We start from the raw sequence: 22,249 nt of genomic DNA on the forward strand, positions 1-22,249 counted from the left end.
AAACAATACTTTCAGAATACCTTTCTGAATACTTTCAGATTTTTATTTTATTTATTTTTGATAAATTTGTTCTACAAAGTAAAATTCTGTGCAGTTTTTAAATTTAATGTTTGGTGTTCCCCTTTAGGCATTTTTCTGATACACTTAAAAGCCAGACGCAGGCTGGCTGCATAGCAGCTAGTAAACAAATAAATTGGCAAAATACACATTTAAACTTGTATCCTAACGTAACATTAAATCTATAATACATTGAAAGCATGCTGTCCTCGCAACCATGGCTGGGACCCTAGTAACATCATAATTATTCCCAAAAATCCATGATAAGCAAAGTAAGCATGAGCTACTACACTCTGGGAGTGCCTACACAGAAGCAAATAATTTTTGAAATAGTGACAAAAAATTTTGAAAGTGTGCAAAACAATGAATTATGCGAAAGTTGAGGGCGGCCTCTATATTCCAAATTCAATTAACACTACCCAGGTTAAATTTTCAGCGTTGACTTTAAAAAAACTACTCATGAATTTTCATAGAATTTGGCAGTTTGGCATAATCTGAGGAATATCATATAAAAGTCAGCATATCATTTCATAAAAATTTCTATTTTATCTTAAACTACATACATTAGTTCAAAACTATGTATAAACTATTGTATATATATCCTAAGTAGTGCTTTCCAGACATGAAAAAAAAGCAAGCTGAAATTTATTGACTACGCCAAACAGAATGGGAGATGCAAATCTATCCTTACACCACTTCACCCCAACACAATATGCATATAAATCATCTGCAATTTTTAAAATTCGATAAAATCTTTAAAAAATACATTTATGTATACACTAAATCCAAATTTAATTCCATTACAGCAACAAATTTCTTCTTCTCTTTCCATCTCCCTCATTTTTTGAAACCAATTAGTTACAATAAATAACTTGTTGCATCAAATAAACAAAAGAAAAAAAGCACAAATAAAAAATGAAATGATTAATTTCATTTTTATTTGCTTACTTTGTTTTTCTTATTTTTATTTGCTTATTATTTAATTACTTACTTCTAGTTTAAGTAAGTTGTTTACAAGTTGAGAAATAATATTTTTAAATCATGCAGATCATGAAAGCAATTTTATATTGTCATAAAAAAATTTAAGAAGGTCTCCTAAAAAGAAAGGCAAAGTGCACAATGAAGGAGGCAGTAGAGCCTGCCTCAGGTTAGGGTAAAAACAGCATTAAAGCTTTAAATTTTCAAAACAAGCATTTCATTGTTAAGAATTATTATACAGGTAAAAATTCAATACTTAACTGTGACTGCTCATACAGAACCTTCAGGTAATCATATTCATCTCTTTTTGATGGCCACAGCTGATCAATGCTCTTGTTTTGTTGACTTTTTATTTTACCAAGTTTTGTAGTAAGTTCCAGTACCTCATTTTTAGCATTAGAAAGAAGGCTTTCTAGTTTTTCTATGTAGGTTTCCTGATAGGTACGACTAGACATACTCAAAAGGATTGCCATTTGACCCTGAAAAATATTCAAAAGTTCTATTGCAAGCAAAATTAATCAGCTGCAAACTTCAGAAATCAAGTACTTCAGATATCAAGCAAGAAATAGATATACTTATCATAAGTGAAATTTCTGAGATCTCAGATTCTATGGAAATATTTTTCCCCGTCATAATGTGATTATTAAAATTTGCACTATAAATTTTTAAGAGTTGAATTGAATTGTTATGTCAAAACACTCAAGGGTTGCCTACTTAAAGGGTGTCTTTGTACAGGATTTTATAAGAACAACTGGACACTTATTCTGCAATCATTAGATTTCAACCACTGTAGTGCAGATAACATTGCTTAAAAAAGCTGCTGTTTTCTCCGCATCCAACTTTACGAAGAAAACCATTCTGTGCTTCTTAGTCTGCAAGTAGTCAAGTCCATTTGACTATACTGAGAGCAGACAAGGCTTTAAGCAGCTTTAGACATTACAGCAACTGGAGCAATCATTTAGACTTCTACAATGTCACCGAGGGTTTTGAGAATAAAACAAAGTATCAAAATAGAAATATAATTTTAAAATGCTGGAATTAAAATATTTCAAAAACAAACAGGTTTGAATTTGTTTCCTTATATGTCATTTTGACATTTTTTTAGTTACTTGTTTATATATGCTGGAATTAAAATATTTCAGAGTTTAAATTTGTTTCCACTGTACAGATAATTAACATAGTTTAACAGCACAGCAGCCAAAAATTTAAGAACATTTTATTCTTGTTTCGCTGTGGGCATGTCAGTGGTGTTGCTACAGCTTTTGCTGAACAGACTGTGGTACTTGAATTTACCATCCTCCTTGATATACAAACAAATAACTAAAATAGTGTCAAAATGACATATAGGGAAACAAATTCAAACTCTGTTTGTTTTAGAAATATTTTAATTCCAGCATATACAAACAAGTAACTAAAAAAATGTCAAAATGACATATAAGGAAACAAATTCAAATCTGTTTGTTTTTGAAATATTTTAATTCCAGCATTTTAAAATTATATTTCTATTTTGCTACTTTGTTTTATTCTCAAAACCCTCGATGACATTGTAGAAGTCTAAATGATTGCTCCAGTTGCTGTAATATAGACAATATAGAAAGATTTCTTAAATGCAAAATAAACATTTATTTAAACAACTTTCTAAATTATTTTTAATTGAAACACAGCTTCTCTTATTCTTCTCACAACCAGCAGCACTTATAATAATTGTAAGAAAAGTTTGCAACAGTATTACAATATTTTGAACTGTATTCTAAAGACTGTATTTTAGAAAAAAACTGCAAAAATTCAAAAGAACTGCCCTTCCACATTTTTCCCAGCACTAACAGAAATATAACTTTTGAAATACTTCTCTTGTAACAAGGAATTCATTATTAATATCACTGCGATCATAATTTAGTCAATATTCGTAATTTTCCTTCAAAAGTAGGTCATTAATTGTAGTCTATTGCCCCGCCAGTTGTATGAAATCAATTTTCAAATTTCCAGTTGCTGCTGCAGTCAGGAAAAGAAAATATCCTTAATATATTCACAACAAAGTTAACGTGTTAATTACATGCATTACCATTGCAGTAAATATTCACAAGAAAAAAATAATAATTTAGTAAAGCATCCATTTCAAATTTTGCTTTCCTTTAAAAGTATAATGCATAATATTGAAAGATAAATAATGTTTTAAATAATTATTTAATACACGTACAAATTTATTTTAGAAGGAGGTGGTTTATTATGGTAAGTAACAGCCTGTGTTGAGAAAAATGCTCAACATTCACACTGTATATAAGAAAAAAACCTGAAAGTTTCTACACAGCTGAACTGTTTTATCACAAACATTGACAGCATTTTCGAAACCCACACATTTGGTGACTAAAAGATTAAATTTATAAAAGAAAGATGATAAAGTAATAGATATATTATTCTTAAAAAAATAATATTGTAGTATATCCTTAGAAAATCAATCAGTTAATTAGGAGATAATTTTATATGAAGTTTTATTAATACCTAATAACAACATACAGAAAATGATCAAACTGAAAAAAGGAATTACATTAAATAGTTTTGAAAGTCCACAGCCTGAGTTAAAACAATCACATCTCACTTCTGCAGCTCGTGTGCATTGAACTGAGTATTTTCTCTATATCATCGATACGGCGCGCTGTCGATGTTATTCATTTGTTACAGTCTCCCCCTCCCTGTCTACGAAGACATGTCGGTGAGTAGCCAGAGGAAGAATTGTCTTGTTGGTTCTTTTGCGCAACATTCTTAGAAATTTTCTTTTTTGGTCTCCATTTCGAAGTGGAGTGCTTCTTCGTGAGATTACTCAATGATCTTGAGATCTCTGCAAAATTAGGAATGTAGCATCGATACCAGCTGCAAATCTGAGAGACGCTCTGTACTTGCATCACATTCTTTGGTGAAGGAATTTGTTGAATGACTTTTACTTTGGCACAGTATATTTCAATTGTAGAACTTGTGATATAGTGTCTGAAATATTTCACTTTAGAACAAGAAAAATGACATTTGTTTCGATTGGTATGAAGCTTAAGTTTTACGAGTCAATCAAACACTAAACGCAAGTCTTCGAGATGCTTCTCAAAACTAGAAGACATCACAATAACACCATCGCGATAAGTAAGAGTGTTGACCTTTAACCTAATCTTTCGAAAGTGGCTGGTGCCATCTTTAATCCAAAAGGAATCCTTGTGAATCTATAGACTCCAAACTGACATACAAAAGCACTTTTGTCTTTGTCCGGAGGGTGCATCTTAACTTGGATACCCTGTCTATGGTAGTCTATGGTATGGTATAAGTCTATGGTAGACATGTATCTGGTTTGCTTCACGGTATGAAGAAGTTCATTCATTCGATGCAGAGGGCATGGATCAGACTTAGTCACAGAATTCAGTTTCCTGTAGTCAATACATAATTGAAAGTCACCGTTCGGCTTGGGAACTAAAACAACGGGTGCTGCATATGGTGAGTCGCACTCTTCGATTACGCCTGATGCAAGAAGTGCATCAATTTCTTTCTTTAAAATATCCTTTCTTGCTGGAGACAGTCTGTAAGGGGTTGTAGCCATTGAAGGTGAGTCATCTGTATCAATCTGGTGCACGATGTAAGGAGTTGGTTCTCCCCCCCCCCCGGGGAGAACGTAGTTTCGTATTTTTCCAATAAGGCACTCAATCGTTTTCGCTGCTCTTCAGTTAGAATTTCACCTTCGTCTGAACATAGTAGGCACAGATTTTTAATATGTCACAGGATTCGACTTGAACTCTTTCAGCAAATGGAAAGTATTGTTTTGGAATATCACCGAAAAACCCCTTTTGCTCACGAATATTTAGAACTACTCCAGCTTCTTTTAGGAAGTTTTCTCCAAGCAGTGTTTGATTATCTGTAGCACAAGGAAGAGCTATCAGTGTCAAAGGGAAGGTCCATCCTTTAAGGCCAAGTTTCACACAAGTTGTGTAAATATCTTTCATTGTTTGACTGCCGTCAGCATAACAAACAGTGCAAGAAGATTTCTCGAACTTCATCTTCTTTTAAGATTTGTTAGAGTTTTTCACCAGCGATTGAATGACTTGCTCCACTATCCACATAAGCCTGTGCCATATATTCCATTGATGAGATATCCATGACTGTAGTTGTCTTAGTGTTGCCTAACTTTTATACACAAATATTGTCAATAGCTTTAAGTCAAGATTACTTATCTTAATTATACACATTGGGATAGATGTTAGCAATGCATCTCTGGGGTACGAAGATCCATTCCTTTCGCATAAGACAACAAAATGGTTATCACAACATCTGTATGAAGTATTCTGAAATAAAAGTAAATTCAATGTGTTCTGCAACTCTATAAGTTTTCGAATTTTAAATGTATTTAAATTTCTCCTTCAGTCCTTAGATATCATTGATAATTTTAAGCACTTGGGATCATATAAAAGAAGTCAACTTTGTAATAATTGGTAATAAATACTACTGGTTCATATTACACAGAGTTCACACATTTGTCAAAAATTAATATCAATTAAAATTCTAATGCTTCAAATAATCAAATATTATTCAATAGTTTTAAGCACTTGGGATCATATAAAAGAAGTCAACTTTGTAATAATTGGTAATAAATACTACTGGTTCATATTACACACAGTTCACACATTTGTCAAAAATTAGTAACAATTAAAATTCTAATGCTTCAAATAATCAAATATTATTCAATAGTTTTAAGTCAAGATTACTTATCTTAATTATACACATTGGAGTAGATGTTAGCAATGCATCTCTGGGGTAAGAAGATTCATTCCTTTGATATAAGACAACAAAATGACTATCACAATATCTATATGAAGTATCCTGAAATAATAAATTCAATGCTTTCTGCAACTCTATACTACTGCCACGATTTGGGCACCAATTTTCTTTTGTATTAGTGCTTAAAAATCAAAATCAATAAGTTAGGAGATAATTTTGAATGATGTTTTATTAACACTTCACAACAACAAACAGGAAAACGATAAAAACTGTAAAAGGAATTACATTAAATAGCTTTTTTAAGTTCAGAGCGTGAGTTCAAACAACCACATCTCACTTCTGCAGCTCACATGCGTTGAACTGAGTATTTTCTTGCCGACGATATTCATTTGTTACAATACATTATTTTCCTTTTTTTTTTTTTTTTTTTTTTTTTTAAATTTAGAGAACCTGAACTCCAAGGCAAGACATTATTGTAAATTATACAACTGATTATGCATATATTGATTTTTTAAAAATATTATCCATTTTCTTAATAATTTTCAATTGGTAGCAGTAGTAACACGAGAAACTGGTCTGCTAGCAGTAGGTTCTCTGATTAGCAAGCAAAGTTCATTTGCTATGGACTGCTGGTATGTTGTACTAGTAAAAAAACCTTAAGTCATATAGTACATAAAATTATGACAAATAACTTATAAAATTAGCATCTGTTGATTTAGGCCAACAAAAGCCCATTGATTCACATTGATTGTCACAAAGGGTAGCACCCGAACTAAAATGTTAGATTTGGTCAAAACGAGCCAATAACTTTTCCCAGTCACTCTTTAAGTATGCAGAATGTAAAGAATGATCAGATTTCCCTATGCATGCTCTCGTGATGTAAGTGGTTGACATATCCAACAGGCAGTTGGAAGATCTGTGGTTCAAGTACCAGCAAGGGAATGGTTATATTTTCCTGTCTGAATTATTTATTATGAATGATGAAAACAGCAATGAGTATGCTAAATGTGTGGTGCAATTGAAATTATTTGTGATATAAATCCTTAATTGGAACCTAATAACAATTTTGCTCTATCTGTACAAATATGCAAACATAAATCTCAATGTGATTCCTATTCATTCATATAATTATTAATAAGATCAAATATTTCTTTAGCTGTAGTTTTTTTTTTTGGGGGGGGGGGAGATATTTCCATAGCAGAATATCTTCTTGGACTGTAGAACTCAAAACACAATGGACCAAGACTACAAAAATAGCCAAACAAGTAACAGCCAACCAACTACAATATTGGCAGGGAGAAGATTTTGAATGAAATAGTAAATCTTCAAAAAATGTGCCACTGTATCAATTTGTTGCACAACAGTAGTATCAGAAAATGGCAAGTTATCAATTTCTGTAAGATATTTGCTGCCAAATTTGCAAGCTATTACATAATAAATATGCGCCTTTATTAACCTTTTGTCAATCGTATATGCCTCATCTTCCACAGCAGTTTGATAACTAATATGAAAAGAAGCCTCAAGAGAAGTTTGATTGTTGTAATATATGTATTTTGAAAACATTTAAAAAAAAAATTAGTTTGTTATGTTTACATTCAAAATCGATGTTTTTATTGCAAAAATATGGATGAGATGATATCCTATGTGCCTTTTTAATTTAGAAGGATTTAAGCTTGTGTTCACAATGATTTTTGTCACACTCAACATACAGTCCACTGGTCTCATCTTCATATCCTGTCTAGTTTAAGCAAAGCCAAATGCTAACTAACTGCCATTATACTTTCGGATTTCTTTATTGCCAAATAAATATCCGGACGATGGAGCTGATGGAAATACCCATGGATCATTTACTATTGATGACTGCTGTTCAGTGTCAGTAGCGTCATTTACTGTCATCAACACTGACCACTGTTGTTTTCTTTTCAAAATCTGGATTAGTTAAAATGAATAATTTATAAAAAAACATCAAAAACGTTGCACAGAATATATTAAAAAAAAACTAGAAGTAATAGCAAGGAATACAGCTTTATTCTTAGTTAACAGAAATATTTAAAAACTAATTTGACTAATTATAAAAAGTAATGAAAAGTAAGTATCTCCATTAATGTTAGTTCTAAAAGGAAACATCTTCATAGTTCATTAGTAATAATTTAATTAAAAAATATCACAGTACAAATATTTAAAATACCAAAATCATTTCTAATACTAAGGGCATTCAAAAAAAATGTAAAGTCTCCAGCATGAGACATTGTTGGCAGCGATAGCACATGCATACAAACACACCTACCCCCCCCACCAGAGACACAAAAGAAGGAAAACAAGCAAGTGAGCTTGCCTTTAGATACTCGCAGTCATACAAACTCTGCAGTAAACATGAATCTATTCTGCATACACAGCGACTGAGCAATTGATGGAGTTATTTTCATCCATATCACCGCCGACGTCCCCTTACGGACAACAACAGCCCACACACGAAGCTTCTGATTAATTTTCAAAAATAACTAAATTATCTTTATGTTTTTTAGTTGATAAACACTATTCAACTAGTGTCAGTGTTTTATAATCTTCTCTTTGAAGTTTTATTTTGAGTTGTGGAATCCCAGGATTTAACTTAAAAGTCTGAAGACAAGAGTACCTTAGAGAGATCTTAGAACATCAAGAATATCACCTGAAAACTTTAACTACATTAGTTAATAATAAGAATTATATCACTCTGTATTGTGTCTATGGATATAAAAATATAAGCATCTAATTAATTTACATTAACTGCTTGACTACGATATGTATCACAAATGATTCACAATGGGCTTATTTTCTGGAGATGGGTACATCAAATGTGATTCAAAAGTTTTTATATTGTTCAAAGCCATGCAAGTGACCAGTGTTTCAGAAACACAGCGAATTATATAGTTAAAATTATTTCTAAGGACTCGGAAAGTTGATAAGTATTACTGGTTTTTTCTGGAAAGGAAAGCTTCTGGAAAGGTTTTTTTTTTCATAAAATGTTATATGTTTTAAATATATATATATTGCTGTAGTAACTTTTGAGTAATTATTATTTATGTAGAAGTAAAACTAGGTACTGAAATGAATTTTAAGATAAATGAAACAAGAAAACACTAGAATCAGAGAAAGGCCTGACAGAGTGTTTTACCAGATTTTGCTATGGCAATCATTGCATTAAAATTACATATACTAGAAATAAGCAAAGTTATAAAAGATAATGATTTAGTATTGCTTTTTACACGATAACTAACCAAATTTCTTTAGATATATTTATATATATATAAGACTAAAATAAATAACATATAAATTTTTCATTTTTATTAAAAAAAATTAATGTTTCTTGCTTCTTATAATTTATTACTGTTTAATATGCTTCTCATACCTTCTCTGGTATTCGAACCTGGGCACTTCAGTATGGCAGTCAGCATCGCTAACCACTATCCTAGTTGTGCGATCCTAGCTGGTATGTTTGTAAATGTAGTGTCATTGTAGCATGGGGAAATATATGGCAAGCCAAAAGTCTTCTTGAGAGATTCGTGGTAGGGAAAGAGGGGGAGATCCCCGGACTGGTCCCGCGGGGTGCTCTCTTTCAAAATTGGGGGCAGAATCGAGCAAGGTCGTACTGTCACCTATATGGTGATTAACCCCTTAACTGCTGCGGAAAACGTACAAGATTCATTTCCCAGTGCCACGGTTTTTCACACAGATGCGCATAGTTATGCAATGTATTAAGGGAAAAATAAATGCAAGATTTACTATCTAAAAACTGTCACAAAGAATAAAAGAAAAAATGAATGCACAAAATTTAATGTTTTGAGTAAAAGTATAATAAAAAGATTAAGTTTTGAGTAAAAGTATAATAAAAATGATGTTTTTATAATAAAAAAGATCCCTAAAATGGAGTTTCGATCAATTCACATTTAGACCAGTAAAGTGTAATATCAGGTTTCGGTGTTATACCTTGTGAAATCAGTGTGCCTAAAAAAACATATATTTCTTCTGAACTGGTTGAATGCTACGATTTTGTTCTTGATTTTTCATTTGCAAGGTGTTGGTTCATATACTCGCCTACAAAACGGTTAGTTTCAGTATCAATATGAAGCATGAGCAGTTCATCAAAAAATAATTCAAAAAAGATAAATGGGTTTGAAACATACATTATATCTTTCTTTATTCCTGGAAGCTACTACAAAAAGTAAACGAAAACGGAGGATACAGAAAAAAAAATACGCTTTACTCAACCAATAACAGCCAATACTGCGCAGTCATTACTTTCACCGCTTTAGACACACCCCTCTCTCCAATTTCTCCCACATTTCTCTGAAATAGTATCCTCCTTCGTCAAGGTCATTGTGGTGTTTCATTCCAGAGCTTTGCGAATAATTTTACGGGTAGCAGCGCAAAGCAAATGATAGTAGTTTGGAAGGGTGTATATATACGCCCGCGGCAGTTAAGGGGTTAAGGTTCTTGCCGACAGGCACTATCCAGACCTTGCTACAATGAATTTTATGGGCTTGATTTGATATCAGAGACCTGATTATATGTTGCTGTCAATCGTGTGGGATAAGCCACAAACAAACAAAAAATATGCTTCTCATTATTTTGTACTAATTAGAAATTTTGGCATGATACAGTACTTCATTATAATTTATGAAATTAAAGTAATAATAAGATGATTATTTACAACAGAATTAAAACTTCTAAGCAGTGAACAAATTTCTGTTCCTTTAAAATAACTACAAGTTATATAATTTGCAACAAACAAACAAAAAAATATACAAAAATTAACCACGTACAGAAATAATATACAAGTTTCAGTTACCCTACAATTTGAAAGTTCTCGCCTATTATCATCATACGTTTTTAACATATTACGATATTTGTGGTCAAGTAGCTTGTAATTCTTCTCAACCAGTTTTCTTCTGTCATCCAATTCTGCGAAAACTGAATTCCCACGACGGTTCACATCAACTTGCTCAAATTTTAGCAGCTCAATTTCTGCTTGTAATTCAGCTACTTCATCTCTAGCTTTCTGTAAACATATAAAATATTTACTCCAAAAATAGGAAAAATTTTACTCCAAAATCATTAAACAGTTAAGAGGTTAAGTACACCTTAGATTACATAAGATTGATATTATGAATGCGACATAAACCTATACAAAGCTGAAAATTTTTTAAATTGTTAAATAACAATTACTTACTCAGTATCATCTCTGTAAAATGTTCTAATAGCTAATCAACAAAAACAAGATCCATATACAACCATAGATGTTCGCAGGTGCAAACTGAAAAACTTAGAGCTTCCTATGGCTTTTGAAACTTTGAATTTTAAAATTAAGCAGCATTCAACCTTATATAGATATTATTTTCAAATAAAATACTGGCATGTGTTGACTCTCTGCACTCAAAAGAGGATTTTGCTCACTGTGTTTTGTGATAATCATAAGAATTACATCAAAGTTTTATTATACGATTTTACATCACTAGCAGGTGAACTTAAATTTAAAAAAATTAATAATTAGAAATTAGGTCATTTCTCTTTCTGTTACCTAAAATTGAATATTTTAAATTTACTTTAAGCATAGCACATTAAAATAACATACATATTGTTGTAAATTTCATAACAAATATTTGTTTATATAAATTATACATATTTTGCTTTCATCATATGTGGTCAATTCTTTAGATGTGTTCTCGGGAAAAATTCATTGCATTTGTATTTGCTTGATAAGATAATCCTCTACTTTTTTTGTTTTAAACGTCAAAGGTAAAGCTTATTTTAAAGCTAATTCGATTAATCTTTTTCATAGCTGGAATGTAGATTACATAGCCTTTAGTACAGGCCTTTTCCTGCCTTTTTTTATTGCATTTCTTCCCATTCTGCTTTGGAATCAGGAAACAAGATGTGCTACTAAAACATAAAATCATGGCTTAAACTAATTTTTGATTCTTCTAAAGCTCTTAAGGATTTTATCAATTGATTGTGATATCAGTATATTTGTATCTAGAAAATTAATAAGTTCTTTCCAGTTCTTCAGTCAAGTAGCAAATATCTCAAATACAAGCAATAGAAACAGCATTCTTCTGTACTTCTGTCTGTTAATTACTTTCCATCATATCAAGAGTCTTTCTGTTTGACCATTCTGTCATGGCAAATATACTACTCTGTTGTGACTCTCAGTTCCTGTTTCCTTTCAGATGTTCTTTAATCTTATTTGTATATGCTTCCTGTATTAAAATTTGTCTTTCCCCTCCTAGTTATTTATTGTGATTACAAATCCGTTTAGTTCAGTACTGCTTCCACTTTTGTAGTAAGCAAACAGATGTTTTGCTGTGAATAATTCCATCACTAAAAGTTATAAAATACATCTTTACAGCTAACAATATGATAGCCATGTGTATCACTATTAAAATTTGTGTATCCCTGTATTACTTGCCTTTCATATTGTTTTTGAACCAATTTATTTCTAACACAATACTCATACACTGTTTCTTCAATTTTTTTAAAATTTTTACTCCATTTACTTAACTTTTCCAGATCACACAGACTTAACTGGTTTCAAGGTTCGTACACATTTTTTGCACATGGATTTTAAGGACTTTTAAGGACCTTTAAGGATCATTAATGAAAAAAATTAAGGAACTGTTAGCAGAGAAAGTTTAAATAAAGCAATTATCAATCACTCAAACTTCACTTTCATTCTAAGAATAAAATAAATCTGAAAGTAGGATACATTATTAATAAACATAATCTAATATTTAATATAATTACACATGTAATTTATTATATTGTTACTAAAACGATATTAAGATAATTACACTTAAAAAAACCACAAAACATATATATTCTATCACAACAACTCACAACAAAATATATAAGCATCTTTTTAATTTGAAGATTTTTCCAGATATTTAAGCTAATTTACATCATTCTTCTCTTTAGCATCTTTTCTTATTTATATCAGTAAACAAATCAATGCTCCAACTAGTTTCTGTTTCATCCCCTAGTACATTAATATTTAAACAATATACCTTTGAAGTATAATTTTCTTTATAAATTTTCTTATATAAAAATATTTCCTATTGCTTTCAAAATTAGGATTACTGATTATTCATCAACCTCTTTCATACAACAGAATTTCATTTTAATGTGTTTTATAATAATGCATTAATATGTTTTATATAAATGCTCAGATGATTTACGAAAATATCAATTCATAATTTTCATTTAGGAAGGATTAATTTCAATATGGTACTACCTGCGCAAAATGTGGTAAATTATCATCAAGTAGAATGTAAAATAAAACTTTTATTTGGGTAGGGGGAGATCCATTTTACTTTGAAACTCAGAAGATGAAAAAGTATATAAATTATATCAACAACACTTGATTTATGTTGACAATTATTGACACATAAAATATGATTAAGAATTAATTAATGTTAATAATTAAGAAGAAATTAAATCTATGGGCATTCTTCTACTGAAACAAAAACATGATGCATTCTTACGGATAACAGAATAATCCATTCTTTGCAAGAGGTGCAGCTTATCATTAATCTCACTACTGCTGCAATTCAGTATAAATAACTGACACAACAAAGTGATTTATATATAAAAAAGCACATAAATATATTTATTAATTAAAGAATATTACAAAAGAATGTATGTAAACATATCTATGTTTACACTGAAAAAAAATTAAATGGAAAAAAAAAAAAAAATGCAAATTCAAATCAACTATAATTTTACTTGGATATTTTTCAGTTCATGAATATGATAGAATTTAAATAAATAAAAAAAAATGAGTTTGAAAATATTTAGAACTTTTTTCCACTTACTTTTACTTCAGAAGAGTAATCTGAAAGCTCTTTATCTCTCTGACAAATATTCTCCTCTAATTCTTTTACTATTTGTCTTAATCTATTTTCCGACATTTTTGCCTCATCCAACTCATACTGTTGTCTAATCAAAGCATCAGCCAGTTCATTCTAGAAAACAAAAATTTTAAATGCATAGCAAATTATAGATGGTATATTATATTAAATAAACTTAAAATATATTTAGAACATACTTAAAAATAATAAAATCTTAATTTTTTAATACAACAGCCCCCAATATTAATAGATAACATATTTTCAAATCTACTAATCTTAAATTTAATTGATCAACTTGTAGCTCTAACTGGTTTTGCTAAATTTGGCAAATAAGTTAGTCATATAATGTTAAGTCATTTTTTGAATTAATCAACTAACTTCCATATTAACAGGGTTGGTACACATTTCTGCACATGGAAATTAAGTACTTTTAAGGACCATTAATGAAAAAATTAAGGACCTATTAGCAAATAGCAAATTAATAAATTCAATTAAAATATTATCTATACCTAAACTTTACTTTTGTAATACCATCCAAAAAATAAAATAGATCCCCAAGTAGGATGCATTATTATTAAACATAATAACATAATTATTAGTAAGTTTGAATATAAAATATACTTTATAAAATTTATCAAAGAGCATTAAATATTTTACACTTATAATAGTTCAGCATATTTGAAAGAAGATAAGTGACATTTTATTTAATAGTTATGGTTTCATGTTGGATTTTTTTATGTCACATTACTTGCTCAATCTAGAGGTTTAGTAAATAGCCAGGTAGATTTTATGTCAAGCATCATAGGTTAAAATGAGAAGTAAAATCATAACAAGAATGATTTATAACAAAAGACTGGCTGTTGTCACCACTGCTCCTTGTCTAAAGAGAGACCTGCAGACCAGAACAAAACTGAAAGGCCTGATGTGGGCACGGTTAACTAGTTTTTAAAGTTAGTTAGGCTCTGTCTGTTGCAGTTAGTGTCATAGCTCCATGTAGAGTTCCAGGGAATGTAATCCAGTTAATATATTTTAAGGTTCCAATAAGCCACTAAAGCACCAGAGGTGACACTAATCTGCTTTGTATTACTTTAGATCTCACTACATACGAAGAATAAGTTTTACATGAAGTTTTACATTTTTGTGTTTTACTTTGTACCACGCTAAGAAATAATGAAAGGCAATAACTCACTTTAATATGCACAGATAATTTTTTAGGGTAAGTTAGTTCTAAATTAAATTAGACAGTTAGATAACCTTAGTCATTATGGATTTACATGACCACTATTAAATTTTACCTATTTTTTAACAATACTGTTAAAAGTCCCTATTAAAATCCCAATCTAATAAAATTTCGCACTTTAAAATGCATGCAATTTATGTCATTGATTCTTCAATGATATTAGGATAATTATACATTTAAAGCTACAAAACATTTATGTTTTATAGCAACAACACTCGACAAAATATTTATGCTTCTTTTTAATTTGAAGCCTGGCCAGACATTTTGGCTAATTTATATCGATTTCCTTCTCTTTAAGCCTCTTTACTAAGAATTAGATATTTCTCTCAATATGCAAACCAATGTTCTCATTAGTTTCTGCATGCTTTATCTCCTAACTTGTCAACCTCTCCACAATGTACCTATGAGGGTTTACTTGATCTGGTAAAGGTTAAATAGTTCAAAAACTCCCAATAGGCGTGAAGCAAATTATCGCTATGTCTCAAAGTAACTACAAAGTCAGACAAAGGTTTAAATACGCCTCTTATTTAAAAAGAACTTAAAGGTATGTTCTTATGCTAACCAAATCAATTAAAGTTTGGGGTGATGTAATTAAACAAGAACAATCAAATTCAAACAAAAAAATGTGGACTAGTGGTCAAAGACTATTCTTAAATTTAACGCATTTATATCATGCGGTCATTAAACCTTCTTGCACAACGACAAAATTAAGAGTAGTTTTTGATGAATCCTGTAAATCTGAAAACGGTATATCATTGAATTCTCTTTTAGGGGTAGGTCCGAAATTACAAAGAGATATTTTTGAGATTTTGATTAATTTTCGATTTCCTAAAATTGTTTTCACAGCTGATGTGGAGAAGATGTATCGTCAGGTGATGGTAGCCCCTGAAGATCAGAATTATCAATTGATACTTTAGCGATACAATTCCAGTGATGAAATGCATACGTACAAGTTGAAAACAGTTACGTATGGTCTTTCCTCTGCTTCATTTTTAACAACTCGATGTCTGAAGCAGGTAGCTTTAGATTCTAAAGAGTAATCAGACGTATCTCGTATATTGGAAGAGGATATGTATATGGACGACTTATTGTCGGATGCAAATACAGTTGATGATGCAGTATCTGTCTGCAAGAAAATATCTTCAATTTTACATGCACATAGTTTTGATTTGAGGAAGTGGAATTCAAATTCTGTAGAATTCTTAACTGAATTTAAGGAACATTGTTCATTGAATTCTGATTTTGAAACATCTCCTAATTCGAGTTCGAAAGTCTTAGGACTTTTTTGGAATTCAACTACTGATACCTTCAGTTTTAAAGCTGCACTGCATATCAACGCACCTATAACAAAGAGATGCATATTGGCAGAATCTGCTCGCATTTTCGATCCTTTAGGTCTCTTATCTCCTTGCACTATATTGATTAAAATATTCTATCAAAAACTATGTTTAGTTAAAGGCGACTGGGATTCAGTTGTTCCCCAGCATATCTCAGATGATTGGTTTAAATTTCAAGAGACATTCAGTCAAATGAATAATTGTGAAATTCCGAGATGTGTCATACTTACAACGGACAGTGTTATCCAACTACATGGATTTTCTGATGCATTCTTATTTGATCAAACTTATCAGCTAGCTTAACTTTAACTTATCAGCTAAAATGTGTGGAACTGATATAGATAGCAAACTTACATCATGAACCATCCTAGAATGTCTAATCATGTTTTGATACAGATATGTTTTTGTACAAGATTTGATCAAGGAGCCTAGATGGACTTTTAAGAGTCGGCAACAATTGCCCTTTAAACTCTTTAGGAAAATCTCCTTTTCATTATGAAAGACATAATAACAATAAATAAAACAAATAAATACAAGATTAAATTAGGTTTTAGTTTATGTAGCTCTGAAACAACACTGCAGGCAATGCTAATGTCGAGACAAGAAAGGATTGCAAGCTCAAAATCAGTTTGATGGAATTATTAGCTCCATGAAATTCATGAGCATTTTTCTTATATATTCGTTTAAGGTTGTATTTTCGAGAAGCGATGCACCTTGAATGTGTCAGCGGAGTTGCTATTATTATTTCATATTGCTTTTCACACCAACATTTATAGCAATGACTGCCCATCAATGAAATGCACTTAATGAAAAGCAAAAAAAAATTTATTTTTACTGTGACTAAATCTAAAACAGTGCTTTTCCTTAATATCAGAATGTTAAGTTCTGGCCGAACTGATAACTCCCTTATGACTAACAATTGAAAAAAAAAAAAAAAAAATTAGACATTCATACATACATTGGTTTCCAAAAATTAAGAAAAAAGCACAAAAATAGCAATAACTTGTTCAAAAATAAGCCAATCCGTATAAAATTTCAATATGTTGACAGATATGAATTGCTGAGCAAAAGTGCAGTATGCAAATTAGTGGCACTGTAATTGAAATATGTCATCTGAGAGGAACATAAAACTGCATATTTCAGAGCAAGCCTGCAAATTTCGATGTGATACTGAGATAAGAAATCTGGGATAGCCAATTTGTAACAATGATCTCAAGGCATCATGTGCCCAAAGAACTGCAATAGAAAACTATTGGGAGACTAGAGACAAGACAAAGTCAGACAGAAGTGGCTAGATGGTTAAATGAGAGTCCTCCTGTGGTTCGTACACTTTGGCAACAATTAACAATTTCTAATCAGATTCGGCATCCAGGAAGTTAAGCCAAAGATGGCCAACTGCTACGACAAGCGCTGATGACCTTTCTTGTTATGCACACAAAGAAATAGAACATCAACTCTGACTCAAGTCAGGTTCTCAATGCTGCAGCCACTGGAAGGTTGGTGTCAATTTTAACCATGCATAGAAGGCTTCACGAAGGAGGTCTGCCCATGAGGTGACCAGCCATTTCCATGCCACTCACGTCACATCATAGAAGGCAATGTTTAAAGTAGGCACATCAACTTGTCCACTGGACAGGTGATCAATGGAGGGCTGTTCTCTTTACAGACAAGTCCAGATTTAGCCTCCAAAGCGATAGTAGATGTTATTTGATTTGGTACCCATTATCATCCTTCAAACATTCATGAAAGAGATGCATACAGAGAAGGCAGTGTCTGTGTTTGAAGTGGTATTTCTTTGGATGGATACACAGACCTCCATGTCTTTCGACATGGGACCATGAACGTGTAGGTCTATAGAAATGACATCCTTGATGCTTATGTATGCAATTATGCTTGAGCATAATGCATAATTGCATACATAAGCAACAAGGATTCAAAGTCAGAATTTCCTGCTACAGGATAACAATGCTATATCGTGCATGGTTTGCATAATGGAAGACTATCTTGAGCAGCAAACAGTTCAGCACATGGGGTGGCCATTTCTATCAGCAGTCCTGAATCTTATCATGTTTGGGATGCTTTAGGAAGACGAATAGCTTCTCTCAATCCTCCTCTTCAAACCCTTGTAACTGCTTTGCAAGAACAACGGCTCTCACTTCCTACAGAACTGAAGGACTGCATAATTGACAACATTGCACATTGCTGTATGTGTTGTATTGCTTCTAGAGGAGATCATATTCCTATAATGAAGGTAATTTTCCTACACCAAACTGACACATTAGATTTGTTTGTTTTAGACATATGCAAATTTCTATTTGTCTTCCTAACACTATAATTGTCCGGTAATTTCTTTTCATGTTATTTTATACCTTACTATATGTTGTGTACTTAAGGTCAGTTTCATTAAATTATATGTGTAACTTTTTGATTTATCATAATTTTTGTGATTGTTTCTAAATTAATGATAACCAGTATATATTTGTAACCATGAATTTTAAGATTACAATAATATAATCCATAAAATTTTATGAATTGCATTCTGCAAATTGTTTATGTTAGTTTTAAAATATTATGAGATGAATGAGGTTTAAGGGATTAGTTGCCTACTGCCATTATTGTTTTAGTTATTACTTATGGTTACTTTAGTTATCACACCTAGCATTAGCAGTAACATCAGTATATAGGTCAACATAACTCAGAAAGGTGAAGAGAAAAAGTGTGTGTAGCTTGAACATATAGCTCTAGGTGGTAGTATTTCAAAAATAATTAATGTACATTATTATTTAGAAAAAAGACACACTCAAAAATGAATTTTATTTTAAATGTTTACTCAATTTTAATTTTAATTTTTAACTCAATTTTATTTTAAATGTTTTGGCTCTCATGTTTTATATTTTTCCATTCTGAACTATTAAAAAAATTATTGTAACCTTGATACCAGTTGAGATCATAAGAAATATTAAACATTAAAAAAAGATTATGTTTAAAAATATGAATATGTAACTAAGAAAATAAAAATAAACTGACATTTCAATTTTAAGCTACTGCAGATGCATTCAGTTTACCCATAATGTTTTCGAAAAATGAGATTAATCAAAAACAATCTGAGAGAAAGATCATCGAGTAGTCAACAAACTTTAGTTCTCTGTGTGCTTGATGAGTTAACATCAACATTGAGCAGTCAAAAATAGTTTAGTTCTTGCCATGCACTGGATATATTAACATCAATATTAACTCATCAAAAAATTATTCAAGACAGATCACTGGGGATTGAAAACTAAGGTTAAACATTGAAAAAGGATGTAGGTGTGTCCTTTAGTCATTTTAATATAAAGCATTATTCAAGTCATTAGAGAATTGAGGGCCTACTGGCATTTTTATACAAGCTCTTTTGATCCTTCTTCTAAGAAACTGTACACACTATATAAATTGCTTTTCTCAATTTTCAAGAGAGAACATGAATAAAAAAAAGTGGAAAGGAACATGCAAGTAATTACAGAATTTAGTTTTTCTAAATTCTAAATTGTACTTAGTTGTAGACCTAAAATATCTATGTATAAGAATAATTTATTTACTAAAGAAATATTGATTATATTATCTCATAATATAAATTTAGTAGAAGTATCAAAAAAGAGTGAATTCGTATGTAGGAAGTTTAATTCTGAAAATTGTGTTTTAAAGTAACTTGAATGTAAATTATTAAAAATGTTTTACGGGGACTTGAATTAAATCATGAATAACAAAATTTCAAACTTTGAAAAAGAAATTAAATTAAAAGCAAGTAATTATCGATATTGATCGGAAATTAGTCGACTTTTTAAGGGAACAAACCAACTCATGTTCAATGAACAATAATTAATAAATACAAAGGTGTTTTGTCTTTTACTCAAGTAAGAATGATGATGCCAAACTGGCAAATGAGGTTAGGCCAAATAGTTCCGTGAAGTGACATATACACATTAATTTTCAGAAAACATGATGAAATGAATTAAACAGAAGGGACAAAAAACCTTACTTACATTTTTAATAATGTAGGAATTCAAATCAGCCTGCACTTGAGATAAGTCATGACTAGAGCTTTCATATAAAGATACTTCAAGGTGATTTTGATATTCTTTAACTTGCTCTCCTTGCATTTCAATTCTCTTCTTAAGAATGCTGTTCTCCAGCTGCATAGCTTCTTCAGTATTTTTAAATTCATTACACTAATTAGAAATGAATCATGATTAAGACAAGAAAGAAAATAAATTTTGAAAAATCTGAAAATATAGCTTAGTTTGTTTATAACAAGCACCTGATGACTAATGATGTTTCTTTAGTTAAACACCTTGAAATGCATTAAGAAATCTTTTTAAGATTTCCTCGCAGATACTTTTAATTTTTTCAACAGTAAGACAAACACAAAAGTCTACACATAAAGTAAAATAATTACAGTTTTTTAGCTCATTGCAGTTGTGGTGTTATCTCCTGGGTGTAACTCAACCATCACTTGGGCAACATTCTCAGTGATGAGAGATGATTAAAAGACCAATCAGTTTTGGCCATTCCCTACGAAGTTTAAATTGCAAGTGTCTGGCATTTTTTTTTTAATAATAATTTAAAAATAAAACTCTCTACAACATTTTGATTAGTTAACATTAAATTAAGAATATAGTTTTCTGAAACATTTATATTTTACCCTTATAACTGTCAAATATATTTTTAAGAAGATTTATACTGTCACCATTAAAAATTATTTTATTATTTTAAAAATTATTCACTGAAAGAATCTAAGGAAATTTTGCAGTTTAAATTAATAGATAATTACACAAATTTATTATGCCAATTTTAAAAGGCTATTAAAACAATCGTGTATATAAAAAGATGCAAAAAATTCATAACACCACAAAATCTGAAAACATTTCAGATTAAAATGACCATAAAGATTATAAGAGTAAGTTTATAAAGACTAGTAATTTTTTTAATGAAAGATTAGATTCTAATTAAATCTTTTAAATATAAATAAAAGTTTAAGACTGTAAAGATTATTTTAGATTAAAAAGACTATAAACATCCCCTGCTACTTTTTTTTTAAATTTTGGTAGCCAACACAAAAATTGTCTCAAGAGATAAGCACCAAGGTCGAATCTTTTTTTAATTTTTTTTTCTCATTATTTTCCATTCATTTATTTTATTTCATAACATTTAAAAAAGCAAAGGTACTACTCGGTTTTGAGGGCCATAAAAAATCGCCAAACTATTGTTGATGCCAGTGCTGCTAAAAATAACTGCGGCAACCCTAACGCAAGAAAGGATAAATAACTAAGATTGATGTTTTAATTTAGATGAAAGGTTAATTTCATATAATACTCTTTTATTATTATAATTTATATAAAAAAGGCGAAAGATGACTGAATGGAAGGATAAGAGTAAATAACTATTTCAGATCATTATTAAAATTTATATAAAAATTGCTAAACATAACTGAATGGATGCCTGTATCGCTATTTCGCTACCGAGTTATCGCTAAAGCATAATTTCATCTCGTTGGTTGTCCAAACATAATTTTCTATAATGAACGATTTCTTTTCTTTGAAAAAATTCTCAGTAAAGTGCAGAATCGCCCACTTATTTGTTTGCCCGCTTTTTACAAGGGTTAAAAACAATTGCATTTTTGTCAATTTTCATTTACTTTTTAAGTGAAAATAAGTCGATGTGTACATAGATAAAGTCAAGGGTGTGTGCAGTGCCATTTTTTTGTGTAATTTTGGGATTTTTCTTTTTTAAGTGAAAATAGATCAATGTGTACATGGATACCGAGTATGTTCAATTCTTAAAAACGCGTCAAGTAGTGGGTGATTCTGCACTTTACCCAAAATTCTATTGCAGACTTTTCGTCATAGGCAATTCCCAAATTGTGAAATCCATAGGATATCAAAAAAGAATTTAAAAATTAAACTAGTATTTCAATGGCATCTTAAGAAATATAGAACTATATAAACTTACACAATCTGAAACCAGCACGT

The 22,249-nt window shown here is 30.6% G+C and overlaps 1 protein-coding gene across 1 annotated transcript in view; it reads right to left on the reverse strand.

Annotated features, from left to right (window-relative positions):
• The window catches only part of LOC118188020 (protein Spindly-like), a 55,647-nt gene that overhangs the window by 20,283 nt on the left and 13,115 nt on the right, over window positions 1–22,249 (reverse strand). The window contains exons 4-7 of the mRNA XM_035358353.2: window positions 20,264–20,449; window positions 13,632–13,781; window positions 10,613–10,822; window positions 1,297–1,514 (exon numbers count right to left, since the gene is read on the reverse strand). Coding sequence (XP_035214244.1) covers window positions 1,297–1,514; window positions 10,613–10,822; window positions 13,632–13,781; window positions 20,264–20,449 — 764 coding nt within the window. The remainder of the gene's footprint in view (window positions 1–1,296; window positions 1,515–10,612; window positions 10,823–13,631; window positions 13,782–20,263; window positions 20,450–22,249) is intronic.

This window comes from Stegodyphus dumicola, chromosome 8 (genome assembly GCF_044657685.1).
Source record: "Stegodyphus dumicola isolate Sdum_Otavi_A_Nest chromosome 8, ASM4465768v1".
Lineage (NCBI taxonomy): Eukaryota > Metazoa > Arthropoda > Arachnida > Araneae > Eresidae > Stegodyphus > Stegodyphus dumicola.